Below are 25,371 nucleotides of genomic sequence, written 5' to 3'. Positions count from 1 at the left end.
CACCTGCTCAAGGTGCTGGGGCTCCGCCTGTTTCTGATTGTGCCTCTACCTCTTCCATGCCTTTAACTATGTGTCCGGCTTCCCCAAATACAGTATGACGGCTTTCGGATCGCCCACCTACCTCGGGTTGAGCCGCCCGCAGTACTACCCCTAAACGTTCCAGACCATTTGCTGACGACGGTTCTTCAACATCTGCTTATTCCATTGAAAAATGACCTACGCGACACCCACTTCACTTACGCACCATGTTTACAAGTACACAGTGGACTAAATTCTTTTCCCTGCAACAGACATCTCCAACTGATTATATTTCTGACCATAGCATTGGTAAAGCTCTTTTACGACAAGTTGGCCAAAGTATATCTTTCCATGCTCTTCGAAGAGGTGCATCGTTACAATCCAGAATGCAGAACAACCTCATGCTCTTTCCCAACTTACTTCCGTTGATAACATTCAAATTAGTTCAGAGATTATTTTCCGGTCATCTCGGCCCGTCTTCATGGCTGTCGGCAACAACGGTGGTCAGGCATGCACCATAACAGATTGCACTCTATTAAACCACTTTTAGGTTTGAGGCCATCTTCTCTCCACTGTTGCCGTACTTGGGAGGCGGTGCTCTCCCATCTCCACATTGACCATACTCGTCTAACCCATAGGTGTCTCATGGAACGACATCCTATTCCTCTCTGTGAGGTTTGTCGAGTCCCTGTTTCAGTTCTTCACTTTTTTGTATATTGCTCGGTTTACCAGCAAGCTCCTCTTCAAGGGGGGCTCCTTGGCGTGGTGAAGAGGCTCTTGGTCTGAGGAATTAGACCTGTCGGTCTACTTCCTCAGACCGAACCTAATTACCCCCCAATCCCCCGTTCCCTATCCCATCCTCCCCATCCTCCCCTTTTTCCTTTCCTCCTCCTCCTCCCCATCCTCCCCTTTTTCCTTTCCTTTTTGGCCTTTTTTTTCCCACAGGCACGCTAGTTCCTAGGTAGGGGAAAGGGTACCGGGGTCCATCCCATTCCGTTGAGGTTCTTGGCGGTGGCGTAGTTTGCCGTGGAATCTGGATTGCCTGGGGATGTCCTGATCCCTCTCCTGTATCCCGAAGGGTGGCTTTGGGTGTCTCTCAGGCGACGGGTGTATCTCTGGAAGCCACCTTTCGGATTCCGGGGGTGGTGGCCGAAGGAGGTATGCTTTGTGGTGGATTTCCAGCCGCCCTCTCTTTTGTCCACCAAGGTAGCTCGGCAGATGTGAGGTTGCTATCCCGGATTGCCGGTTTACTGGCATGATGGGTAGGGTATGGCACGGGTTCCATGCTGCATCTGCGCTACTTGCAGTGCTGAGGTCCTCTTGGGCATGGAGGGAGATTTCTGGCCCTTTCATTCCTCCTAGGAACTATCCCTCCCTGGTCCCCCCTTTTTTTATTCTTTTTTTTATTTTTATTTTCTTTCTTTTTTTTTCTTATAAACAAAAAGAAAGAAGTAACCTAACCATGGCAGCCCTAGTCCATGAACCTGCTACCCCTGGGCCCCTTCTTGATACCGCACCCCGTTCTGACCCCGCCTCGTCTTTGGACCACTCTTCAGACACTCCTCATGCCTCTGTACCTCTTGCCGGTGCTGTTTCCTCACCCGCGTCAGGTACTGAGGCCTCGACTGACTCCTTCGATTTATCTGACCTTCGCTCTCCTCTGACTATGCTTCCGGCCTCTCCCTCTACGGTGCGGCAATTTTCAAATCGCCGGCCCGTTCCACGTCAGACCAACTCTGGTCCCACGCCTAAACGACAATGACAATTACCTGCTGATGATACTTCTCCACCTTCTCGTTCTTCTCAGAAAAGATCGACACGTCCTTCACTACCTTTCCACGCTCAGTTTCAGACTGCACAATGGACTAAATTCTTCACTTTATGACCGACTTCCTCTACTGCCTATTACAGTATTGGCAAGGCACTCCTACGCCATGTTGGTAAAGATATTTCTTTTCATGCTCTTAAGAGCGGTACGCGCATCGTCACTGTACAGAATGCTACCCAGGCTCATGAGCTTTCTCGTCTTTCCCATATCGATACTGTTCCTGTAACTATTGAAAAGCATCATTCCCTCAATTCTTGTAGTGGTACCGTCATTCTGCCCCATACCATAGTTCAACAAAATTTCCAGACATGTGGCACTGACATTCTTGAACAGCTGGAACTCCAAGATCTCCCAATCCTCAAGATAGACACTTACGTTCTTCCTGCCCGCGGGCAGAGACGATACCCTAGCAATGTGGCTCGTTTAACTTTTGACAGCCGTGAACTCCCATCCTCAGTTTATGTAGCAGGACATCGGTTACAAGTTCGAAAGGTGATCCCTACACCGCAACAGTGTAGAAATTGCTGGCGATTTGGCCATCCAGCAAAATATTGCAGATCTATCGCCGAATGCCCAGTCTGTGGTGCTGATGACCATTCTAATACGTCTTGCAATCGACCTCCCTCTTGCCTTAATTGTCATGAGGCTCACCCTTTGTACTCTCGCCGTTGTCAAGTCTACTTAAACGAGCGGGAAATCCGTTACCTCAAAGAGGCAGAAGGTCTCCCTTATGCCATGGCAGTTTCTCATCTCCGCCTCCAAGGGAGACTACCTCGTGTTTCTTATTCCCATGTTTCAAAACGTCCCCCCACTTCTGGTATCCCATCTTCTGCACCCACCTCTGTGGTTACCTCTCCCATAGTCACTCCTGTAGCTAATTCTTTTGCTGTCCTCGGCTCAGACGTCCCTACTTCAACGTCTCAGTCTGATCTTGCTTCTTCGTGTTCTCTCTCACAAGCCTCAGTAGCGACGAGATCTCGTATGACACCTCCTCCCAATCGTCCCTCTACTTCTCAAAAGTCAAAAAAAGGTCCGTTAACACCTCCTACCCATCTTCCACCTCATTTTCCCTTCCCTGTCTCTGTACCTGGTTCTCCCCCTCTCACTGGCTCTGTTACAAGTGTAGAGGTTCACCCTCCTCCTCGTACTGTACCTTCCTCCCCTGTTCCCTCCCAAGTTTCTTCTTCTTCAGCCACCTCCCAGGTTTCTGCCTCTTCTGTCCCCTTCCACGCTTCTCCAGTTCCCTCCACCCTTCCGTCCCCCCCTACCTTGGTACAGTCCATTACAGTTCCAATCTTTACTCATCCTCCCCCTACCATTTCCAATATTGTCTCCCATACGACGTCTCTGAATTCTGAAACACTTGAAGCAATCTCTGAATATATTGCAGAGACCAAACCATCAATGGACACTGATCCACCCTCCACTCCTTCTCTCTCCTCTACTCCATCTGTGCAACTCCTTTCTTCACAGCGCACCGTTCCTTCGCTGCTTGAACGTTTTCCACTGCCTCCGCATGTGGACTTTTCTAACCCCTCTAGTCCGTAGGAACCCTTACCTGGGGATTTCAGGTATCTCTATCATTGCCAATCATGGCCTATTTACAGTGGAATATATGCGGCCTCAGGGGTAATCGGGGTGAGCTTCAGATGTTACTCTCCCAGTTTTCCCCTGTTGGTGTTTGCTTACAGGAACCAAAATTACACTCTGCTGTTATCTCTCCCATCTCAGGCTATAATTTATTGTATTCTTCAGATCCTTTTCCTGATGGGACCTTTAATGAAAGTGCCCTTCTTCTACGCACTGATATTCCGTACCATCAGCTATTTGTTCGTACTTCGCTGCATTACACAGCAGCCCGTATCCACTTGCATAGGTGGTATACGCTCTGTTCTTTATATCTCTCTCCTTCTCGGACATTATCTATTCCGGATATTGCCTTTCTTGTTTCGTCATTACCACCACCGATTCTGTTACTTGGTGATTTTAATGCCCACCATTTCCTCTGGGGGGGGTCTCACTGTGATTCCCGTGGCATTCAGTTAGAGGCTTTTCTTGCTGCCCACCCCCTCCATGTTTTAAATACAGGTACTCACAACCATTTTGATCCTCAGACTCACACTCTCTCTTGCATCAATCTCTCAGTCTGCTCTTCCTCCGCCGCATTAGACTTCACTTGGTCTGTTCTTCCGGACTTACATGACAGCGATCATTTCCCAATCATTCTTACTTCCCCTTCATATTCACCACCTCTTCGCATCCCACGCTGGCAATTTGATCAGGCAAATTGGAACCTTTACTCACACCTAACTGTTTTTAGAGAGGTTCCTTCTTCGTCCTCCATCGATGAGCTTTTACACCTCTTCTCGTCCTCCGTTTTAACCGCAGCTTCTCATTCTATACCCCAAACTTCGGGCAGGCATTCTCAGAAATGCGTGCCTTGGTGGTCTCCTGCTTGTGCTCGTGCAGTACGTTTGAAACGTGCTGCATGGGGCAGGTACCAGTACAATAGAACCACAGAGAGACTTCTTGAATTTAAGCAGAAGCGTGCGATCGCTCGCCGTGTCATCTGTGACGCTAAACGCACTTGCTGGCGAGATTATGTCTCCACCATCACCTCTGCTTCCTCTATGAGTGCAGTCTGGAAAAAAGTACGAAAACTGAGTGGCAAATATTCTCCTGACCCGGCTCCTGTTCTGCGGGTTGCCGGTGTTGATATAGCAAACCCACTAGATGTTGCCAATGAAATTGGCAATCATCTGGTCCGTATTTCTCAGGGACTCCATCTATGCCCCTCATTTCTTTCCTCAAAGTCTGCCAGAGAGTTAGCACCCTTGGACTTTTCTTCTCTCAGAGAAGAACAGTATAATGTGCCTTTTACACTTCAAGAACTGGAGGCAACACTCTCAGCTTGCCAATCATCGGCAGCTGGGCCCGACGACATTCATATTCGTATGCTACAACATTTACATCAGTCAGCCCTTGCAGTCCTATTAAGTGTTTACAATCTTATTTGGTCACAAGGAGTTCTTCCACAGCTGTGGAAATCCGCCATTGTTCTCCCTTTCCGCAAACCAGGCACTACAGGACATGAAACCTCCCACTATCATCCCATTGCTCTTACCAGTGCAGTTTGCAAAGTGATGGAACGCCTAGTAAATAGACGTTTAGTGTGGTATTTAGAGACACACAACAGTCTCTCCACTCGTCAATATGGCTTTCGTAAGGGACGTTCTACCATAGACTCCTTACTACGCTTGGATACGTATGTTCGTAATGCCTTTGCGAATAACCACTCAGTTATTGCCATATTTTTTTGACCTTGAGAAGGCATATGACACAACTTGGAGGTATAATATTTTAGCCCAAGCCCACTCCTTAGGCCTTCGAGGCAATCTACCATCCTTCCTTAAGAACTTTTTAACTGACAGGCATTTCCGTGTTCGGGTTAATAATGTGCTCTCCCCGGACTTTATCCAAGCTGAAGGTGTCCCCCAGGGATGTGTTCTGAGCACAACACTTTTTCTCCTTGCTATTAATGATTTGGCCTCTAGTCTTCCATCAAATATTTGGTCATCACTCTACGGTGATGACTTCACTATTGCCTGTGCAGGCGCTGACTGTCACCTTATTACAGTTTCTCTCCAGCATGCAGTCGACCGTGTTTCCAATTGGGCCACCACACGTGGGTTTAAATTTTCCAGCACTAAAACCCACCAAATTACTTTCGCTAGACGCTCTGTCATCTCCGATCATCCTTTGTACCTCTATGGCTCCCATATCCCTGAACGTGATACAGTCAAGTTTCTGGGCCTCCTCTTTGATCGTAGGTTATCCTGGAAACCTCACATTACCTCTCTGAAGGCAACTTGCCACAGCCGGCTGAACCTCCTTAAAACCCTTGCTCATCTTTCATGGGGAGCTGATCGTCGAACCCTCCTTCGCCTACATTCCACCCTTATCTTATCAAAACTTGATTATGGTGACCAGATCTATTCAGCGGCATCTCCTGCTACTCTCTCTAGAGTTAACCCCATTCATCACCAAGGATTACGTTTATGCCTAGGTGCTTTTCACTCTTCCCCTGTCAAGAGCCTCTATGCAGAAGCGAACGTTCCATCCTTATCCGATCGCCGTGATGCCCATTGCCTTCGCTACTATGTATGCTCTCATGATCTCCACAATCCTTCCATTTATAGAATGGTCACTGATATTAGTAGACATTCTTTATTCGTTCGCCGCCCCTGTTTACTCCATCCCTTCTCTCTTCGCCTTCATTCGCTCTTGTCTTCTCTTCAATTACCACCTTTCTATGTACATGTAGCATCTCACTTTTCCCTACCCCCCTGGGAAGTTCCAGCTGTTCGAGTCTGTTCTTTCTCTCTCCCTTGCTCGAAAGCTTCCCGCTCTCATTTTCTTGACCACTTTCACTCTCATTCTCATGCCATTGCTGTGTACACAGATGGCTCTAAGTCTTCTGACGGCTTAGGATTCGCAGCAGTGTTTCTGGACAGCGTAGTACAAGGGCATTTACTATCTTCGGCTAGCATTTTTACTGCTGAATTGTATGCCATCCTTACAGCACTTATCCGTATTGCATCTATGCCTGTGTCATCATTTGTGGTTGTCTCAGACTCCCTTAGTGCTTTACAGGCTATACAGAAATTTGATACACCTCACCCCTTAGTCCTCCGTATCCAACTTTGGCTACGCCGCATCTTTACCAAGCATAAAGATATTGTTTTTTGTTGGGTCCCTGGTCATGTTGACGTACAGGGCAATGAACAGGCAGACACTGCTGCGCGGTCAGCAGTACATGACCTACCAATTTCCTATCGAGGTGTTCCATTTCTGGACTATTTTGCTGCAATAGCTACCCACCTTCGCACCTGTTGGCAGCAACGTTGGTCAACTCTGCTCGGTAACAAACTTCATTCTATTAAACTGAGCATAGGTTACTGGCCATCTTCTTGTCATCAGTGCCGAGGTTGGGAGACCACTCTCTCCCGCCTTCGCATTGGCCACACTCGTCTTACTCATGGGTATCTCATGGAGAGGCACTCTGTTCCTCTCTGTGAGCAGTGTCAAGTTCCAGTATCGATTAGCCACATTCTGTTAGACTGCCCTCTCTATCAACGAGCACGCAGAATTTACCTCCAACGTCGTCTTCGTTCTACTACTCTCTCTTTACCTTCCCTTCTTGCTGATGGACCCTCCTTTAATCCTGACTCTCTCATTGACTTCTTGACAACAACTGATTTACTCCACAAACTCTGATGATACTTTTCGCACTCCCCTCAACCCTTTCTAGTTCAGTCTCTTGCTGCCCTTTACCCTTTCACCATCCACTACCCCGCTGTCATCCGTAACCTATTACTCATCCATCTCCGTTTTGCCACCTGATGCCCTCGCTTCCTTCCTGCCCTGCAGCGCTGTATAGTCCTTGTGGCTTAGCGCTTCTTTTTGATTATAATAATAATAATCCATTTACGGACTATTTTGCTGCAATATCTTCCCAACTTCACACCCGTTGGCAACAACGTTGGTCTACTATGCTCGGCAACAAACTTCAATCTATTAAACCGAGTATAGGTTACTGGCCGTCTTCTTATCACCAGTGTCGAGGTTGGGAGACTACTCTCTCCCGTCTTCGCATTGGCCATACTCGTCTTACTCATAGATATCTCATGGAGAGGCGCCCTGCTCCTCTCTGTGAGAATTGCCAAGTTCCATTATCAGTCAGCCACATTCTGTTGGACTGCCCACTTTATCAACGAGCACGCAGAATTTACCTCCGTCGTCGTCTTCGCTCTGCTGCTCTCTCTTTACCTTCCCTTCTCGCTGATGGACCCACCTTTCATCCAGACTCTCTCATTGACTTTTTGACAACAACTGACTTACTTCACAAATTCTGATACCTTCAGCCCTTTCTACTTCTATCTCTTGCTACCCCCTACCCCCGTACTATCCCCTGCCCCGCTGTTTTCTGTAACCTACTGATCATCCCTCCTCCCTTCTGCCATCCAATACCCTCGCTTCCTTCCCTACCCTGCAGCACTGTATAGCCCTTGTGGCTTAGCGCTTCTTTTTGATTATAATAATTACCAGCAAGCTTGCAGGATTTACCTCCAGTGCTGCTGCCATCCTACCGCTCTTACCTTATCTTCCGTTCTTGCAGACAGCCCTGTCTTCGACTTACAATCACTTTTTGACTTTGTCAGCAACTGCTTTACTGTACGAACTTTGATATACAGCCCTTAGCGCCCCTTTCAGCCCCTTTTCTCTCACCTCTGATCCCCTCTCCACCCAGCTGTTTATAGCCCCAGCACTATTTTCTGCCCCGCAGCACTGTATGACCCTTGTCGGTTAAGCGCTTTCTCTGATTATAATAATAATATGAAAATTAAGAAAGGGAACAGAAAACCAGAAAAGGAACAAAGGATTATATTATAATTATGGGGGAGCGCTAAACTCATAGGATTATACAGCACACGTGGGGGGGAGAATGGAAGGTATTCAGGCTCAATTCAGGGAACGAGAGCACAGATCTGATTCCCTAGATCAAGAGCCCTTCACCACCCTCAAGGAACCTCCCTTGTGGGGAAGAATGAAGAAACTGGGGATGCAGAGCTCTCTCAAGATAACAGGAAAGTGAATAGCTCCATTTCCTTGGATCAAATCACTCCCTTAAAGGTAAGAGATGGTATCAGATACAGGATAGCATGACAATAACACTTGTGTAGTACTACAATATTTACTGAGCCATGTCTCTCAACGAAGATTGTATTTTTGCAATCCTATGCAGAAGTGAGAATAAGCAGGGTATTACGTTTGGTGGTCAGGAGCTCTATAAACATGTTGGTGTGATACTCGCATTAGATCTTAATGAATAGACATGGATGTTTCTAAAAATTACTTATTGAAGAATAGTAACACTGGAAGACTTTCCTTCAGCACTGTCATCTACAACACTGGCCTACGACACTCGCTTACAATACTGTCGCCTCTCTCATACACATACATTACATTAATGGGAGAGTACTAAGCCAACAGGGGTCATACACTGCCTTGGGGAATGGAAGGCATTCAGGCTTGATTCAAGGAATTACAGCATTGGTCCAATTCCTTTGATCAAGAGCCCTTCAACATCGAGGAACTTTGAGCCATCAGTTGGTGTCTCTCTCACACACGGGCTTATTTTCTAAAGACAGCAACACCTTCCTCAAGAGACTAATCTTCCCAGTAAATGTCTTAACATTGCACGTGTCTAAGAGGATCAGGGGACTACCATCATGCCTCAACCAAAAGCAAACTAGTCTACACACTCCTGTCAGAATATTTTTTCAAAATATGAAGAGTATCGTGTCTATTTGTACCAGACTTTGTATTTATTTAATGTACATCATTTTATTTTACATCTTAAAGATGTTATTACTTTTTCACTTGTATATTTGTATTTCACTTTTTTGCCTTAATGAGTTTTTCACAGATTGTATAGTTTTTATTACCAAAGCTATTTCAACTTCTTAAGGCAGCAAACCGTGGGGTAAATGAGTTCCGACTTTTTAACAGGTTCAAGAATTGCTTGAATGTTAAGTCAGCAGCACATAAAATGTATATAAAATAAGTGAACTCTGTATTCCTCGAGAATGAGCTTAATACATCATGAAAGAGCTTAAAGTTGTTTTGCTTTCATTTTGTTTATAATTTTATATATACGTTGGAACCTCAGTACTCTAACAATTCAGTATTTGAACGCTATGTTCAGTAAACAAATTGTTCTGTAGTACACCGTTTGCTTGGCACTCGACCAAACAAACAAGACCTGCCAGAACTTTGCTGTAAACTATTTCGTGTTTCTTCGCATTTTTAGTGTTTTTATATTATTTATACAAATAAGTCACCATGGGACCTAAAAGTGTTAGTGATAACAGCCAACCAAAAAGAAAACTGGATGGGAAAAATTTGTTCTGTACTCGAACAGATCAGCACTCGAACAGCCTTCTAGAACCAATTAAGTTCGAGTGCCAAGGTTCCACTGTGTGTGTATTATATGTATAGATACATAATTTATATATTTATTTAAAAAAATTTTGTGAAGTTGTGTTGTATGGTTGGTTATAAACCAGTTATAATAACAAAATCAAATTAAGTGCTAAGCCTAAAAGGGTCAAGATAAGTCATACTGAACAACTAGTTACGTATTTGGTTAATTTCTTGGGTTTAAAGCCAATCGGGGTTGAGCACTTAAAATTATTATTATTATTATTATTATTATTATTATAATCAAAAAAGAAGCGCTAAGCCAACCTAAAATTATTATTACTATTAAAGGTCTTTATTATTATAATCAAAACCATGTGCTAAACCCACAAGGGGTCTTTAATTAAGGCTACATCTAAGCTCTGTATCACCAGTCAGGAATGTTGCCTTGATGCTGCCAAAGAATTCCTCATGTAAGAAATTAGAGCTACCCTCCCCTTCCTTGGATCAATCTTGATTGCATATGTTCCAGGATTTATGGATTTAGTGCATCTTGCTAAATAAAATAAACCTACTGCTTTCATTGTTCCGGTTTCTTTACTCACAAAATTGGGTTGCTTGCTGGTGAAGGGCTCTTGAACTAAGGAACAACCTGTGCTCCCAATGCTTTAGATAGTGTGCATTTTTAGCATTTCCCCAAGCGCTGTATGATCCCCTATGGGTTCTGCGCTCCCCCATAATGTAATAATAATAATCACAAAGTTGAATTTACCAGGGAACAGCAGTTATTCTACTTCGACTGGTTACAAAAAACGTCCTAAGATATACTACCCAAGCTCCTGGTACTATAGCTATGAAAACTTTAAAGGGTCACATATGTAACAGGATCAGGGAGTAAAGCCTAGAAATGGAAACATTAAAAAAGCAGTTTCAAGGGAGGTGCCTAGCTGCTGGTGAAGGGCCAGGTGGTTATGCTCATATCTCCCATCTGAAGGTGTCAGGATCAAGTCCTGGTAGAAGTGAGCCTCTAAGTATTTCAAACACAATCTCTCCTTTGATCTAAGGAATGAGCTATCCTTCTCTTCTTGGGTCAAACCTGCCTGCCTCCCATTCCCTTGACACTGACCCTTAGACATTCAGCAGTTCCCAGTGAATATACCGTAATAAGAATCAATGGAAAGAAGGGTGGGCTAATGTTAGATTAGGCAGGTTTGTCAGGAAACAGGGCAAGTGTTTCCTGGCCTGGGTCTTACTCATACGATGACCTGCAGCTGAAGCTTTTAGTCATCTGACTGAGGCCTTTCACTGGCTTACTGGTCCAAGCCTTGAAGAAACTGATTTTCTAAACCATTTACATCACAAAAAAAGTCTTTAAAAACCAGTGAGTACTGAAAATGTGGCTCTGAGAGGAGGGCAGCCAGGGTTAAATTTTAAGTTCACAAGGATGTATTACAATTATAATTGTGGGAAGTGCTAAAACCATAGGGGGTTAAATGGCACCTGTGAAATGGAGGGTAGCTCCAATTCCCTGCATTGAGAGCCATTTCACCAGTGTCAAGGCACCTTCACTGGAGGGTCAAGGATGGAAACCACTGTACAAGGGTCATTAACCCTTTGAGGGTCGACAGGCCCTCTCCGAAACTCGTTCTCAGGGTCGGCCAAATTTCAAAAAAAAAAAAAATTATTTTTTCTTATGAAAAAATAGAGTATTTTTTTCTAAACATTATAGGCTAAACAAAAAAATTTTAGCGTCAATACTTACCGAGATATGGAGGTGTGAAATTTCCCAAAATTGAACAGCATATGGTAACATCGCCGACTGCCGTCACCCGGTATTTTTCTATTTACTTTTTTATGTACTATTTTCAATTTTTTTTCAATTTTTCTTTTTCTGAGTAACTTTTATGGCCTCTGAGGCCAACATGATCAGTATTTTGTAAGTTATTTCTTTTTCAATACTACACAATAAGGGCGTAAACACTGTTGTCATTATTTTGTTTACAGAAAATATTTACACAAACAAACAATATGAAATGTTGTTTATTACTATTTTTCTATATTTTATATACACATATACAGTCACAGGACATGTTTCTAGAAGTTCTGCAGCCTGTGGAAGTCTTTGAAACATGGTGTCATGCACAGTGGAGTTTTGCACTCCTCACACATAAAACGAGTGTCTCTGCGTTGTCGTGGGCGTTTTTTTGTATGTGAACAGACGTAACACCTCTTCTGAGCCTTTTTCTTCAAAGCAGTAGCAGGCAGTTTTACCAGGAAGTGATCACCATGCTTCAGACGAGCAGGTAGTTGTTGATAATTTGGTGGGCGGTCAATTGCAGGTGCATTTCCTTGGTACTTGAATACTATTTGTCTGATGACAGACAAACAGAATTCGCCGTACTGTGGTTTGTTTCTGGTGCTCATCTTATACATATTATAAGCATTGAGCATGGAAATGTCCAGAAGATGGAAAAACAGTTTGATGTACCACTTATAACTCTTGCGAACACAATCAGCAAACCCAATCTGCATGTCACATTTGTCCACTGAACGCATGTTGAAGGTGTAATCAATCACAGCTGCAGGTTTTAGAATGGGTTCATTTCTCTCTCTATGCTGCCTGCCACTGTCTGCCATTTCATTAGGGTGAATTGATGACAACAGTGTGACATCTCGTTTGTCATGCCACCGAAATGCCATGATGTCATTGGCAGCAAACGCCTGCACCTCACCTCTGCGAGTGCCAGCATCAAACCTGGGCATATGTTTTCGATTTGCACGCACTGTGCCACACACATCTGTCATGTTCACTCGCAAAAAATCACTGAGTGAGGGGCTTGTGTACCAGTTATCTGTATATAATATATGCCCCTTACCAAGGTATGGTTCTATCATTGTTCGAACCACATCACCTGAGATGCCCAATAACTTCCTGGTATTTTGCAATGTATAACTTCCAGTGTACACAATAATATCCAATACCAGACCACTGTAACAATCACAAAGCACAAACAACTTTATACCAAAGCGTTTCCTCTTGCTTGGTATGTACTGCTTGAAAGAGAGTCTTCCTTTGAACAGAATCAAAGACTCGTCAATTACAAGCTTCCTGAAGGGATAAAAATGAGTACTGAATTTCTGTTTCAGATACACAAACACATTCCTAATCTTATATAACCTGTCAGTTCTGTCAGGCCTGGTTTTATCTGAGAAGTGAAGCATACGTAACATTAGCACAAATCGATTCACTGGCATTATATCACTGAAACCTGGTGTTGCAATCAGGGGGTCTGTTGACCAGTATGATTTCACTTTGTGCTTATACACATGTGGCATAAGCATTATTGTGGCAAAGAAAAGATACAGCTCAGCCACAGTTGCCTCCTTCCATTGGTGTAGACGTGATTTTGGTGAAAGTATTGTGTTTGCCATGGTGTACTCGTAGTATGTGTTGCTTTCCATGACAATACTTTTCATCAGTGGTTCGTCAAAGAATAACTCGAAACATTCCAGTTCAGTGGCATTGTTCCCAAGTGTACAAGATGGCCGTATTCCACTTTGGCTGCCATCAAACTGGTGGGGATTTGGAACAAAATTGACAGCTTCCTGCCAATCCCAGGTGCGGTCTGCTGGTGGGTACTGGACAATGACAGGTGGTTGTGGTTGTGGAGGTTGTGGTTGTGGAGGTTGTGGTTGTGGAGGCTGGTGTGGTGGGGGAGTGGGGGATGGTGGCCTTTGTTCTAGATCAGCTGAGGCAGCGGCGTGGGTGGCAGCGTGGGTGGCAGCATGGCCCACTGCTGGTGCCTCACCGCCGGCACCACTACCACCACGCACATTTTCCATCCCAATTGCAACAGTATCTTCGTCATTTTCACTGTCTGTTCCTGTTGTACAGCCACGGGATGTACTCCGAGATACACTCCTTCCCCTTGGAATAGCATATGGCACACTTCCAGAGCGCATATATCGTCGTATATACTGACGCTTCACTGGGGAATATTGCACTTCACTATCACTACTGGAACTAGTTTGAAGAGCTTGTAGTTCATATTCACTATCACTATCATCACCCATGCTCTCATCTGAGTCTGGGATTTGGGAAAATAGAAGTTTCCTCTTGGGTTCTGGAACAACTGAACGTGAACACGAGGGCCCAGCACCAGAGGTGGAAGGCTGAGGGTCGTCTGGGTTTTCTTCACTATTACCGATATTATGGTCATTAGTTTCGGTCAAAACCTCACTAAAACCACGAAACTCATCTTCACTGGCACTTCCATCACTATTAGAACTGTCACTGGGGAACAAAAGTGTCCCAATTCGCCGAGGAGTGAGGAGCTTCTTACCGCGAGGCATGGTGGACATTGTTTACTAAGAGGGCATTCCCACAATGCACCACTGGGTCCCAGATTTTTTTTCTACCGCGCACACTGACCACGCAGACCCATTCTCTCACACCTAGGCCTATCAGCCTTTTCGCGCGAGATTTGAGGCCGCTAGAATTTATGCGTACTAGTACGTCAAAAACCCCTACGCGTAAGACGTACTAGTACGACGAAAACCCTCAAAGGGTTAAAATTGAAATTCCTTAAAGGATAGCGGTGAAAGGCTCTTGAAGCCAAAGAAATGGAGCTAGCCTACTTACAGCATGGATACTTTAATTCTTTAAAAAAAGTAAACTGTGTACGTAGAGATGCACCTTTCCGGAACATGGAATACTGTATAGGCACCTGATGTTCACCATAACTTGTTTACAGTGCCTGGTAAGTTTATATTTTATAATCAGAAAGAGAACAAACAAAACTGTCACAAACAACACCTGGAAGTGGGGGAATGACACACACACACACACAAGCTTTTCGTGTCCCCCCTCAAAGGTTTACTAAAGCCAGTGAGGGGTTCTTGATCCAAGGAATTGAACAATGACTAATTTGCTTTGTATTGAATCTTACTACTGTTTCCTCAGGCACTATATTACCCCCGAGTTAAGTGCTCTAAGAATGTAATAACTCTTTTTGTGAATATAATGACAAGTTCAGTAATTTCTCAACATCAAATAGAAGCATATTACCTTCAAATAAACTTGACAAGAGTAAGCTTTCTTGTTTATTCTAATAGCAGCTTAATGACCCACAATGCATTTGTGTTTCTTTTTTAATAGACTGGTAATAAGTAACATAATTCTAGAGTTTTCTAGAATTCTGTTTAATATGTATATCTGTACTACAATTAATTTTAGGTATAGTGAAACAAATAATAAAAATGTTCTTAAACCTTATTGTCTCTGTACTACCTATTACATCTCATCAATGTTCACTTAAATTACTGAAACAGCGTGTTAACCACAGCTACGCTACATGTACACTACATGTTCTCCATTGTTAAGTGTCATAATGGGCAACCTGTACAATGCTATTTGAAAGTGTACAAATGTTAACAAATATTACAACCATATTTTGAAAGGTATCCTTAAACAAGCAGACTGCTGCTTGAAAGTCAAGATTTCTATTGCATAAAACTGCAAAAGTACTGCTTACCTTCACTAATGAAATGAGATTTATATCCCTTACATATAAACTAGGACATAATTTTCCTCGTTTCTACGTTTCATGCCTCAAAATTTACAAACATTCAAGATACTGTACCTGAAAAATTATTTAAAAAATTAATTTACATTCACACACTATGAATGTGAGATTTAATACGATAAAGGGAAAAGTGATCATAATTTTTTCCTTCTTCAAGAACAATATGTGTAATATTACTTAATATTATGCATATTGTTACTGCATCCTAAAAGGCTTGATCACACAAATGAAGCAATCAACAGATAAGTGCCTTAAAAATATGAAAAATCAATGAAGACTTCTCGAAAAAATATTCTGCAGTGAAAGAAAACAAAATAAAAGCGAGATAAAAACGCCACTGTATTCAAAGTGTTGAGAGTAATGTTTTATGGGAAAAATAACTTGACTCGCACAAATTTAGAACTTTTTAAATGGTATACAATAAAATGGGGGAAACTAACCACATATTAAAAAGATTAATGATTTGGTAGGTGAATAAGATCAATCACTTAAAGTGGTATTTAGCTATACAGTGGACCCCCGCTTAACGATCACCTCCAAATGCGACCAATTATGTAAGTGTATTTATGTAAGTGCGTTTGTACGTGTATGTTTGGGGGTCTGAAATGGACTAATCTACTTCACAATATTCTTTATGGGAAAAAATTCGGTCAGTACTGGCACCTGAACATACTACTGGAATGAAAAAAGTTCGTTAACCGGGGGTCCACTGTACTGGTAAAATATACAGTATTACCCCACCTTACAAGTTCGTTAACCGGGTGTCCACTGTACTGGTAAAATATACAGTATTACCCCACCTTACAAGCTCATCAACCTCTAGAATTGTTGTGTTACACTGCAAATTTTCATTCATAAAAAAATACAGTATTGGTCCTCATTTGTAAGTGCAAATCAGCGTAATTCAGGCAAATGTAAGTTGGGTTAGTACTGTAATGTATTTTGTTTACCACGAAACATGGAATATGGTAAAAAAAAAATATACAAAAATATTAAAATAAAAAATGGCATTGAAGTTGAGTATCTGGGTTTACTTAAAAGTTGTGTTGTTACCTATATCTAATTTAAGTACACCATTAGCTAGGTCATAACTATACTTTGTACATCATCCCATTTAGCTGACAGTAATATACCTAATGTAGGTCCCAGGGTTGGCATAACTGTCCACTTATTTAACCCTTAAACTGTCCAAACGTAGATCTACGTTCGTTCGCATAGCACTCCGAACGTACATCTACGTTTTTTTTTACATTCTTTCTTATGGGGAAAATCAAGTTTGGAGCGCTACGCATGAAAACATAGATCTACATTCGGACAGTTTAAGGATTTAAAAAAAAAAAAAAACAGCCCACCTAGGCTGGTAAATGGTAACTTCAATGCTACCTTTTTTATGCCTGATAAAGACTTTTGAAGCATCATAAGTTAGGAAATACGTATACATCTGAACTGCTACTGACCAGACCAATTTGTGTCCTGCAGATAAAATAAACTGGTAATTTTAAATTTAAAAACAAATTCATAAATATTTTCTTGCAAAAAGTCAGCCATTGAAAAAGCAGAAACCTTTTAAAAAAAAATCAGCCTGTATCAGTTATTTGATTTTTTTTTCCAATGGGTTATTTAAAAAAAAAAAGTGAAGGGGGAAAAGTGGGTTACCCACGTCTGTGCCAACCCTGGAAGGATCCCTTCAAAGGAATATTTATCAGTTATGTGCATAACTTCTCTAATTAGAACAATATGAGACAACTTAGTTTTATTGCGTATTCTGACATTTCAGAGCAGATTCTGGCTTTTCTCACATGTATGGCATTTTAGCTACAATATGCCTATAAGACAATTGATGTTATATTGTGTAGAAATACATAAATTATCATAAATTTTAATCAAACTTGCTTTCACAGCCTCTCAGTTACTAACAAAACAAAAAAGTACATCTACTGCATTAAATTAAAATGATAATTCCAGCATTTCATCCAGTATTAATATGTTTTAAGAATGCCTCTCAAACTCAAAGCTACAAGGGTTATTATAATTATAATCATAGGAAATCCTAAGCCTTAAGGGTCATACAGCACCTAGTGAATGGAAGGCTTGATCTCCCCTACAGGTTTAGCACTTCCCTTTGAATATTAATTATATTATCATCAAAACTAAGTGCTAAGCCACCAAAGTCATACAGCGTTGCTTCCCTTTGAATAAAAATGAAATCAGGTTTGATCTGAAAAAGTGAAAAGTAGCTCTAAATAGTCCATCAGAGAAGCAACAAATAGCAATACTTTTAACCCTTAAACCGTCCAAACATATATCTACGTCTACGTGCAGGGGTCTCCGAACATAGATCTATTTTTTTTTACATGCTTTCAAATGGGGAAAATCAAAGTCGGAGCGCTACACACGTGAACGTATATCTACGTTTGGACAATTTAAGGATTAAGGGAGTGTCTTAATGCTTGTGAAGAGGTCTTGATTCAAAGAACTGGAGCTACTGTTCCCTTCCTCTTATCAAAAATGATAACTTTTCATTCCCCAAATACTGTATGATTGTACAGATCTAGCACCTCCTTTAATATAATAATAATAATAATAATCTATTATCATTAGAGGCTACACACTGCAATATAGGTTCAACGCTGATTTACCAGCAACAGATCAGCCAGCACCTCTTTTAGTCTGGATAAATTTACGAGACTACCTTGTCCCCAAAACAGTTGACCTGGCAGCCACAGATGATATTGTATGAAGTGTGTGCTCACCTTTATTGTTTACACTGCAGTTGGTAGGGATCCTTTAATTCTATGCAATTATTAGCATATTTTGCTGACAATTAACTCTACAGCTAGTGATTAGCTCTGCAGATCCAATAAAACTCTAAAATTTACCACTTTGGGAGTGGTAGAACTTCAACATTCTTTCTAAGTACACTACTAAATAAATCTATTTTATTTATGCTAATGTTTAATTTAAGTTTGCAGCAGACCATGGTGGGTCAGAGGTATATTGTTGAATTATTAATACATGACCTCTGTTGGTCTGGCAAAATCAACATTGTAATAAAGTTGGTAGAATTACCGACAATATGTAAAGTAAAAGGACACAAGTGCAACTAATGTGACATTTATTGTGGCAACGTTTCGCTCTCCAGGAGCTTTATCAAGCCATGATAAAGCTCCTGGAGAGTGAAACGTTGCCACAATAAATGTCACATTAGTTGCACTTGTGTCCTTTTACTTTACAAAATCAACATACCAGCAAAGCTCAGGAACCAGAGGTGCAGGAAAATCAGTGTTGCATAAATAATTTTAAGAGCAGGACAGAGTCAGGGTAATATAAATTAAAAGGGAACCAGTAAATGTTCATACTTCTATTCCAATGCTATACTGTGAGAAAACTATAACATTACATTATCAATGATATTTGTTAAACTAGTACTGGATAAGTGAAGTATTCCTCTACGCTATTAACAAACATTTACTTGTGCTACTGCATTACCTGAAAATAATTAGCACCAGTGGCAAATTATGTTCAGTATCTCTTAGGAATTGAGAACAGTTTCAGCATTATTCACATGTCAATATACTGTATTCTATTTCCAATTAAACACTAAGAAAATCACCACAAGCACAAATTTGTATAAAACATGATTCGCAAAAACGTAATAGTTGGATGAATCTTATTGTAGCCAGCTGACCCAGTGGCCCCACCCGTGGTATGGTTTGTATAAAACATTATGGGATCTGATTTTGAATAACTCTTAAGATGCTGCGAGTGTATGCATATATGAGAATAGAATTTTGCCCTACAAAACCAATGAACTAAAATTTTTTTGGAAAAACTTTAAAAGATTCTTGATCTGGTTGTTTAGGATTTGAAGAAGTGCCATTATACAGTACATGACCAAAAGAAATAAACCACTAGATAATATATGTACAACAATCTGTTGTTCTAGACTGGTTTTCACACCTTGTGGGATCTTAGCTAGTATTACTGGCAGTTCAGAGCTTTTGACATTTTTTGTGTCAAAATAACATTAATGGTAAAGTATGGTAATACAAAGCACCAACAGACAATGAAAGAATTTTTCACTTGTAAGTGTTTTGTCATTCTCCTTATGAGCTCATGACTACATGACTTGCAAAGTGTAAGAAAAAAGGTAAGAACTGATGTGTAAAAATGCAGAAAGTGTGGGAAATATTAAAGAGTATAATGATAACTAAAAACAGTCTTATACTCTCCAAAGCTATTAACATCAATGTGCAGTGACATAGGCTGGTAGCAAAAAATACTTTATGTTTAAAACTCTTTACAAAGGAAAATTCTAACAAGTTTAAAAAAAAAAAAAAAAAAAACACGTATAAGCTGTCAGCTACTGTAGGTCTCCAATATATTTTTTGTCATTAAAAACTTTTCTACTTAGTGTGAACACATCATAAAAAGCTTCGTCCTTCTAATGTTACTCTTGGCAGAATAACATCAAGAAACAGAGCTTAACTTCATCATTAACACTTATACTTCAGCCTTAATAAGAAAACATAATGGTTACGAATAATTTTTATATGTAATTATAATACCTAATATTTATAAATTAGAAAATAAATATTTGTATATCAATGTTTCTTTTGTTGATTTTAGCTGCAGTGTACTAATAAACTCCCAGTTTCAACTCCCTAACCTTACACTTTGACAAGAAAGCCTGGATTCTTGTGAAACTCTTGATCCAAGGAACTGAATCTACACCCTTTAAAGGGGGGGAGGCTTAATGAAAGGCTCTTGATTCAAAGAACTGGAGCTGCCCCTTCCCTTAATTAGATCAACCATAATTGCTTCCCATTTTCCTGGCATGATGACTTCTACAGGTTCAGCACTTCCATGTGAATATTACTTTAAACTACACGCCTCTTCCTGGGGTCAAACGTGATTATTCACCAAACATCCCTCTACCAGATGCAGTGTGACCCTTATGAGCTTAGCACTTCCCATTAATATAAAAATATTAATAACTTCCTAACCTTAAACGTAACAATGCCAGTCAATTTATTCCTTGTACTTGAATTCTTCATATAGATTACAATGTCTGTGAATACATTTCAATTGTACATATTCTATGGTCAGTACGTATTTAAATGCTAGAAAATATTTACCATAAATAAAGGTCATAAATAAATTAATTGGTAATGTTAAGTACTGTGACAATATACATTTTGTGTACTATCTATCTCAGCTGCAAGACACATTTGTCTACACAAGTTATAATTTAGTTCACCATAAGCATAAGTTAGCTGTCACAGGAAGTTTTTGTTTCAAATACAGTAAAGAGAATTTCCCTTACCTATAGGAAGAACTGGTCCCAGTCAAGAGAACAGGTGAACCCTTGGCTGAAGTCCTTGCTTGGCAATAACTGTAGTCAACTCTAACATCAGACGATGCTAATTGTATTAAGAATATTTCATTACAACTGTTAATCTGCATTCAAAGGTACAAAAAATGTCATGTTATTTATGTGAAAAAAAAAAACCACACAAAGCCTGTCTTTAATGTGAACATTTCACCTGGGATAAGCCTACTGAGATAACTGAAAAGTACAGCAAAATACAGGCTTATGTATCAGGGGTAGGATGTGGACAATGAGACTGATTGTTAAATTCACAGGGAAACAAAATATGTACCCATAAAGTTTACACAGTAGGTATCATAAATATGCACACATACAAGTACTCTTTTAGCAGACTATTTGTTGACAGTTTTGAAAAGTGCCAGGGCACAGGGCAACTTTTATATGCTATACTGCTGAAGACAATTAGGTAATGATTGTGAAATTTCAATCTTTAATAAGTGCCCTGGTAACTCACCGGACTTCAATAGAGAACATATTGAACTTGATTAAGCATAAGTTTTGTGGCAGGGACGTGTCCACTCTCCCCAAACTCTTGAGTGTGGTTAAGGTGTGGGATTATTATAATCAAAAGCAGCGCTAAACTGCAAGGATATACAACTAAGGTGTGGGAAAGTATTAAACTACTATCCTCTATACTTTAGATGACAGTTTAGTGCTTTATTTGATTATAATAATAGTAATATATACTTTAGATGTAAACAGTGCATCATGAGGAAGGGCAGTCCTATAAAATACTAGGGTAGGTAGCCCATACATATTTCAATATTTTATGTTTAAACCAATAATTTATGGAGAGCTTGCTCATTATGTGTGTGAAGAATTAATGAGCACGCACATGTATGATGCCTACTGTACAATGCCATAATGAGGGATAAACAAGGTGAGAAGGGATTCACTGGTCCTTGCTGCATCAAACTAATTACATTAACTCTGCTCAGTACTGCAGTAGTTTTATAATAGGCACATCAATATTAAGTGCCAATTGATTCTTTTCTAAAGTGTTGAAACTCCAATTTTCTTTAGTATCTATCTTGTGATCAACAAGGAACACTAATTTCTTAATTAACCTAGTATACCCTCACCCACTTAATCTACTTTCTCCTATAACAAGATATCATATATATAAGCTTGATTTTTTTATTCTTTTCAACTGGCTTTATGAAGCTTACCCAAGAGAGAAAGTCAACAATAAAGACATGCCCCAGTATAATGGCTTTTATTTACATTCTTTTAAATCAAAGGTATAATGCCAATAAGTATATGGCTAAGAGATGTGCAACACCTGGGTAGCTTCATTCAGATGTTTCAGTTGCAGAGCAGGCATTATCAAATAATCTATTAGATTGAGAAAGAATGCTGAGAAGACAAAATGTCTCTCAATAATCAAGTATTGCACACATGTCTAGTCATCAAAAAACTTGTTGGTATTATACTTTTATCTTGTCATACCTGTTTGAGACAGCAACAGCATAGAATCTTGGTGGAGAAAATATTCTACAATTCTATTGCTAATTCTTTGGACCACCTTATGGAGCCTGACTTACTTTTACTAGTGGGCATTGCCTATGTGACAACTTCAACTGCTGCATCTCTCCAGATGATCTACAAGCCATAGCTAAATCTTATAGGTTTGACCTACTTTCTCTAATGGGCATCACCCACACGTGACCATGTCTGCAATTGCTGCATCTCTCAACTCCAATATAAAACTCTTCATCCTCATGCTTCTGTATTAGTTTGATAAAGTCTGCTGTGCAAGTGAAATGTATATCAAAACAAATACCCAGGTGATCACATGTGTTATTTACATCTTTGTTGTTAGTCTTGCCTATGCTTCATATTTTTGGAAGCTTTCATAATGAAGTATGTCAGCATTTTTTAAAAAAATCCATGCCAAATGCACTTCAAGATAAACAGTTTACATTGGAATGTAAAAAAAATATTAACTGAAGTTACCCTTCACTATCTGTAAATAAATTTGATCTCCCTGAACATTAAGTTAAAATATAAGTACACAAGTGTATACCAGAATACAATTTTTTTTTTACAAGTGTTAAAATACTAAAATTCAAATAACTGCTGTAGAATTTATGAAAGAAAACCCAAGTTGTTTTCATGTAATAATATGAATATTACACTAACTTAAAAGATAATGTAAATTTATTAATCAAACACAAACCCTGAGAATTTACAATACTACATTCTCTAAATATCCAAGCAAGTAATGCTATGTGGTAATCAGCATTTGTGGATACTGAGAATAATTTTACTCTTAATGAAAACGAGGAAATGTACTGGTACAGTATTTTCCAAATGGACAAAAACAAATATTTGATTAGCATTGGTGATGTAAAACAAATGTGCTGTGGTCAAATGCCACACAAATACGGTACTTACACAGCAAGATAACAATAAAAAAAAAGGTAAGGTATACTAAGGTACATCAGTCTTGTTTATAAATTTGGAGAAACTTAGAAGTCTGCATGACACTGTTAGGAGAAGAAAAACACATCTAAAAAAATAAGTCAGTACCATGACCAAAACAAATCACAGCTAACCCACAAATTGGAAATGAATCTGAATTAGTATGCTTGTCCACCCTGATTCTCGATACAGTAATGGTTCAGAATGGACCGAGTGTCAAACTAGCTTCGTCAACAATTTCTAGGTCAGCTGTGAACCTATGTGGACTCCATCATTGATTAATTACAAGTACAGAAAACCCTCAATTTAATGGCCTAATAAAGGGGATCAGGTGGCTAGTAGTGGTAATTGTGGTGGATAAACTCAAAACTGTTTTGCTATCATTGTAACTAATGAACAATCTAGTCCGATAAATCGAGGGTTTACTTTATTCTACCACTGAAAGTTGTAACTATAATTACAGTATCTTAAATACCTTAAACTTTACATATTCTTAGTGAGCTTTGAAAAATATGTGGAATTTTTGCAGTTTTTTTTATTAAAAGAATGTCATTGTGAAGAAGTTATACAGGTGTGAGGATGTCTTCGTTCTATATGAGATTTCATATTCCACTTTAGCTGAGAACGGAAGGTACAGTAGGGACATTTAAAAGGCTTGTCTCCCAGGTGACTGCGGATATGACGTTCCAAGTTGTCGCGTCGACTACTCGCTCTGCCACAGATGGGGCAATGTAATTCTCCACCAGCACCGAACTGGAAATTTTTAATATTTGGGATAAAAATAATAAAATCTGTGATGGTTAGTGATTGCCAAAAATGAAAGATAAGCTCCTGGAAGCTTTATCAAGAAAATATTACCCAGCTTCAATACTTAAAAATGAAAGCATCATAACAAAAATAATTTTAATAATAAATATTAACAATTTTATTAAGAAAATGTACATAAATGTTACAAGATTGAAGTTAGCAATATGTTTTCTACAGTTTTTTAAAAACCTATATTTATACAGAATTTCAGATAGATTTAACCTTTAAACGGTCCAAACGTATATATACGTTCATGCATGTAGCGCCCCAAACGTATATATACGTTTTCTTTGTCATTCATTCAACATTGCCACAATAAGCCTGAGGCACCTAGACATGAGAGAATGGGTGTGTGCACTCACTGTGTTCCATATTAAAATAATTGGGGATGCCTGGGTACCATATGCTCTTTTTTCCTTTTAAAAGAAAAGATTTCTTTTTTCCTCAAAAAATTTGGGGCGCTACGCGAGTGAACGTATATATACGTTTGGACAGTCTAAGGGTTAAACTAGGGCTAAGAGTACTTAATAATTAATACAGTACAGTTAAACAATGGATGTAAAGGTATTTAAATTATGAGAATAATGCATGCATATCTTAAGATAATGAGTATTAACATTTATAATATCTGAAGCAATAATTCTGAGTAAAATAGATAAATTAGCAGTAGTGTCCATTTAAAAATCTGTAGCAGTAATAACTTAGGGTAGAAATATAGTGGTGACATTTGAGATATGAATACGAAAGCTTATGTGAGGCACATTTAGCACGGTTGTATTAAAGATGTTAAACATGTGCAGCGAGTCAGGGCTGATTATACATCAAGTTCAGGTGGTGTTTTTTAGCAATATTTTTTCGAGCTAGCCAAACTTTAGTTCTGAAAATGAGAATCAAATGATGTGGTTCAAACGGTCACCTGAACTGTGAGTTCTTGCACTTCTGGCAAGTAGTGAATGTACCTTATTTCCTTCTTTGGGTCACATACCTTGATGGGAAATGATGTGGTTAAAGAAAAAAAAAGTGTAACTTGTAGATGTACAGCTTTTACGATCATCACTTTCATGGTATTCATGACATGTCTACCATTCGTGGTGCTCTCATCCCTGTACAGGAGGGCCCCGCTTTACGGCATTTCGCTTTACGGCGTTCCGCTAATACGGACATTTCAAATTATGACCAAAACTCGCTATACGGCTCCCCCCACCTGTCTTTCTAATACGGTCACAGCGGCCCACCGAGTTTGTTTACATTCTCCCTGAGCACATCTCCTTATTATGTCTGGAAACTTTCCAAAATTTCAAGTGTTTTAAAGTTATTGTATATTTTATATGTAT

General features: G+C 40.1%; 1 protein-coding gene across 5 annotated transcripts in view; it reads right to left on the bottom strand.

Annotated features, from left to right (window-relative positions):
- Window positions 1-15,083: 15,083 nt before the first annotated feature.
- Window positions 15,084-25,371, bottom strand: part of LOC128684275 (protein jim lovell) — a 56,656-nt gene continuing 46,368 nt past the window's right edge. For 3 of the 5 annotated variants that reach the window (XM_070097226.1, XM_070097210.1, XM_070097221.1), the window contains exon 8: window positions 23,848-23,983. Coding sequence is in view for 1 of the 5 variants with exons in the window: in XM_070097231.1 (XP_069953332.1) it covers window positions 23,780-23,983 (204 nt within the window). In the remaining 4 variants the exon portion in view is untranslated. Of the gene's footprint in view, window positions 15,472-18,564; window positions 23,984-25,371 lie in introns of those variants that run through there. The other 2 variants (XR_011393577.1, XM_070097231.1) reach the window with 2 other exon arrangements.

The sequence above is a fragment of the Cherax quadricarinatus genome, chromosome 4 (genome assembly GCF_038502225.1).
Source record: "Cherax quadricarinatus isolate ZL_2023a chromosome 4, ASM3850222v1, whole genome shotgun sequence".
In the NCBI taxonomy this organism is placed as follows: domain Eukaryota; kingdom Metazoa; phylum Arthropoda; class Malacostraca; order Decapoda; family Parastacidae; genus Cherax; species Cherax quadricarinatus.
Note: the sequence above shows the minus strand (reverse complement) of the source record. Positions and strands in the feature narration are given on the sequence as shown.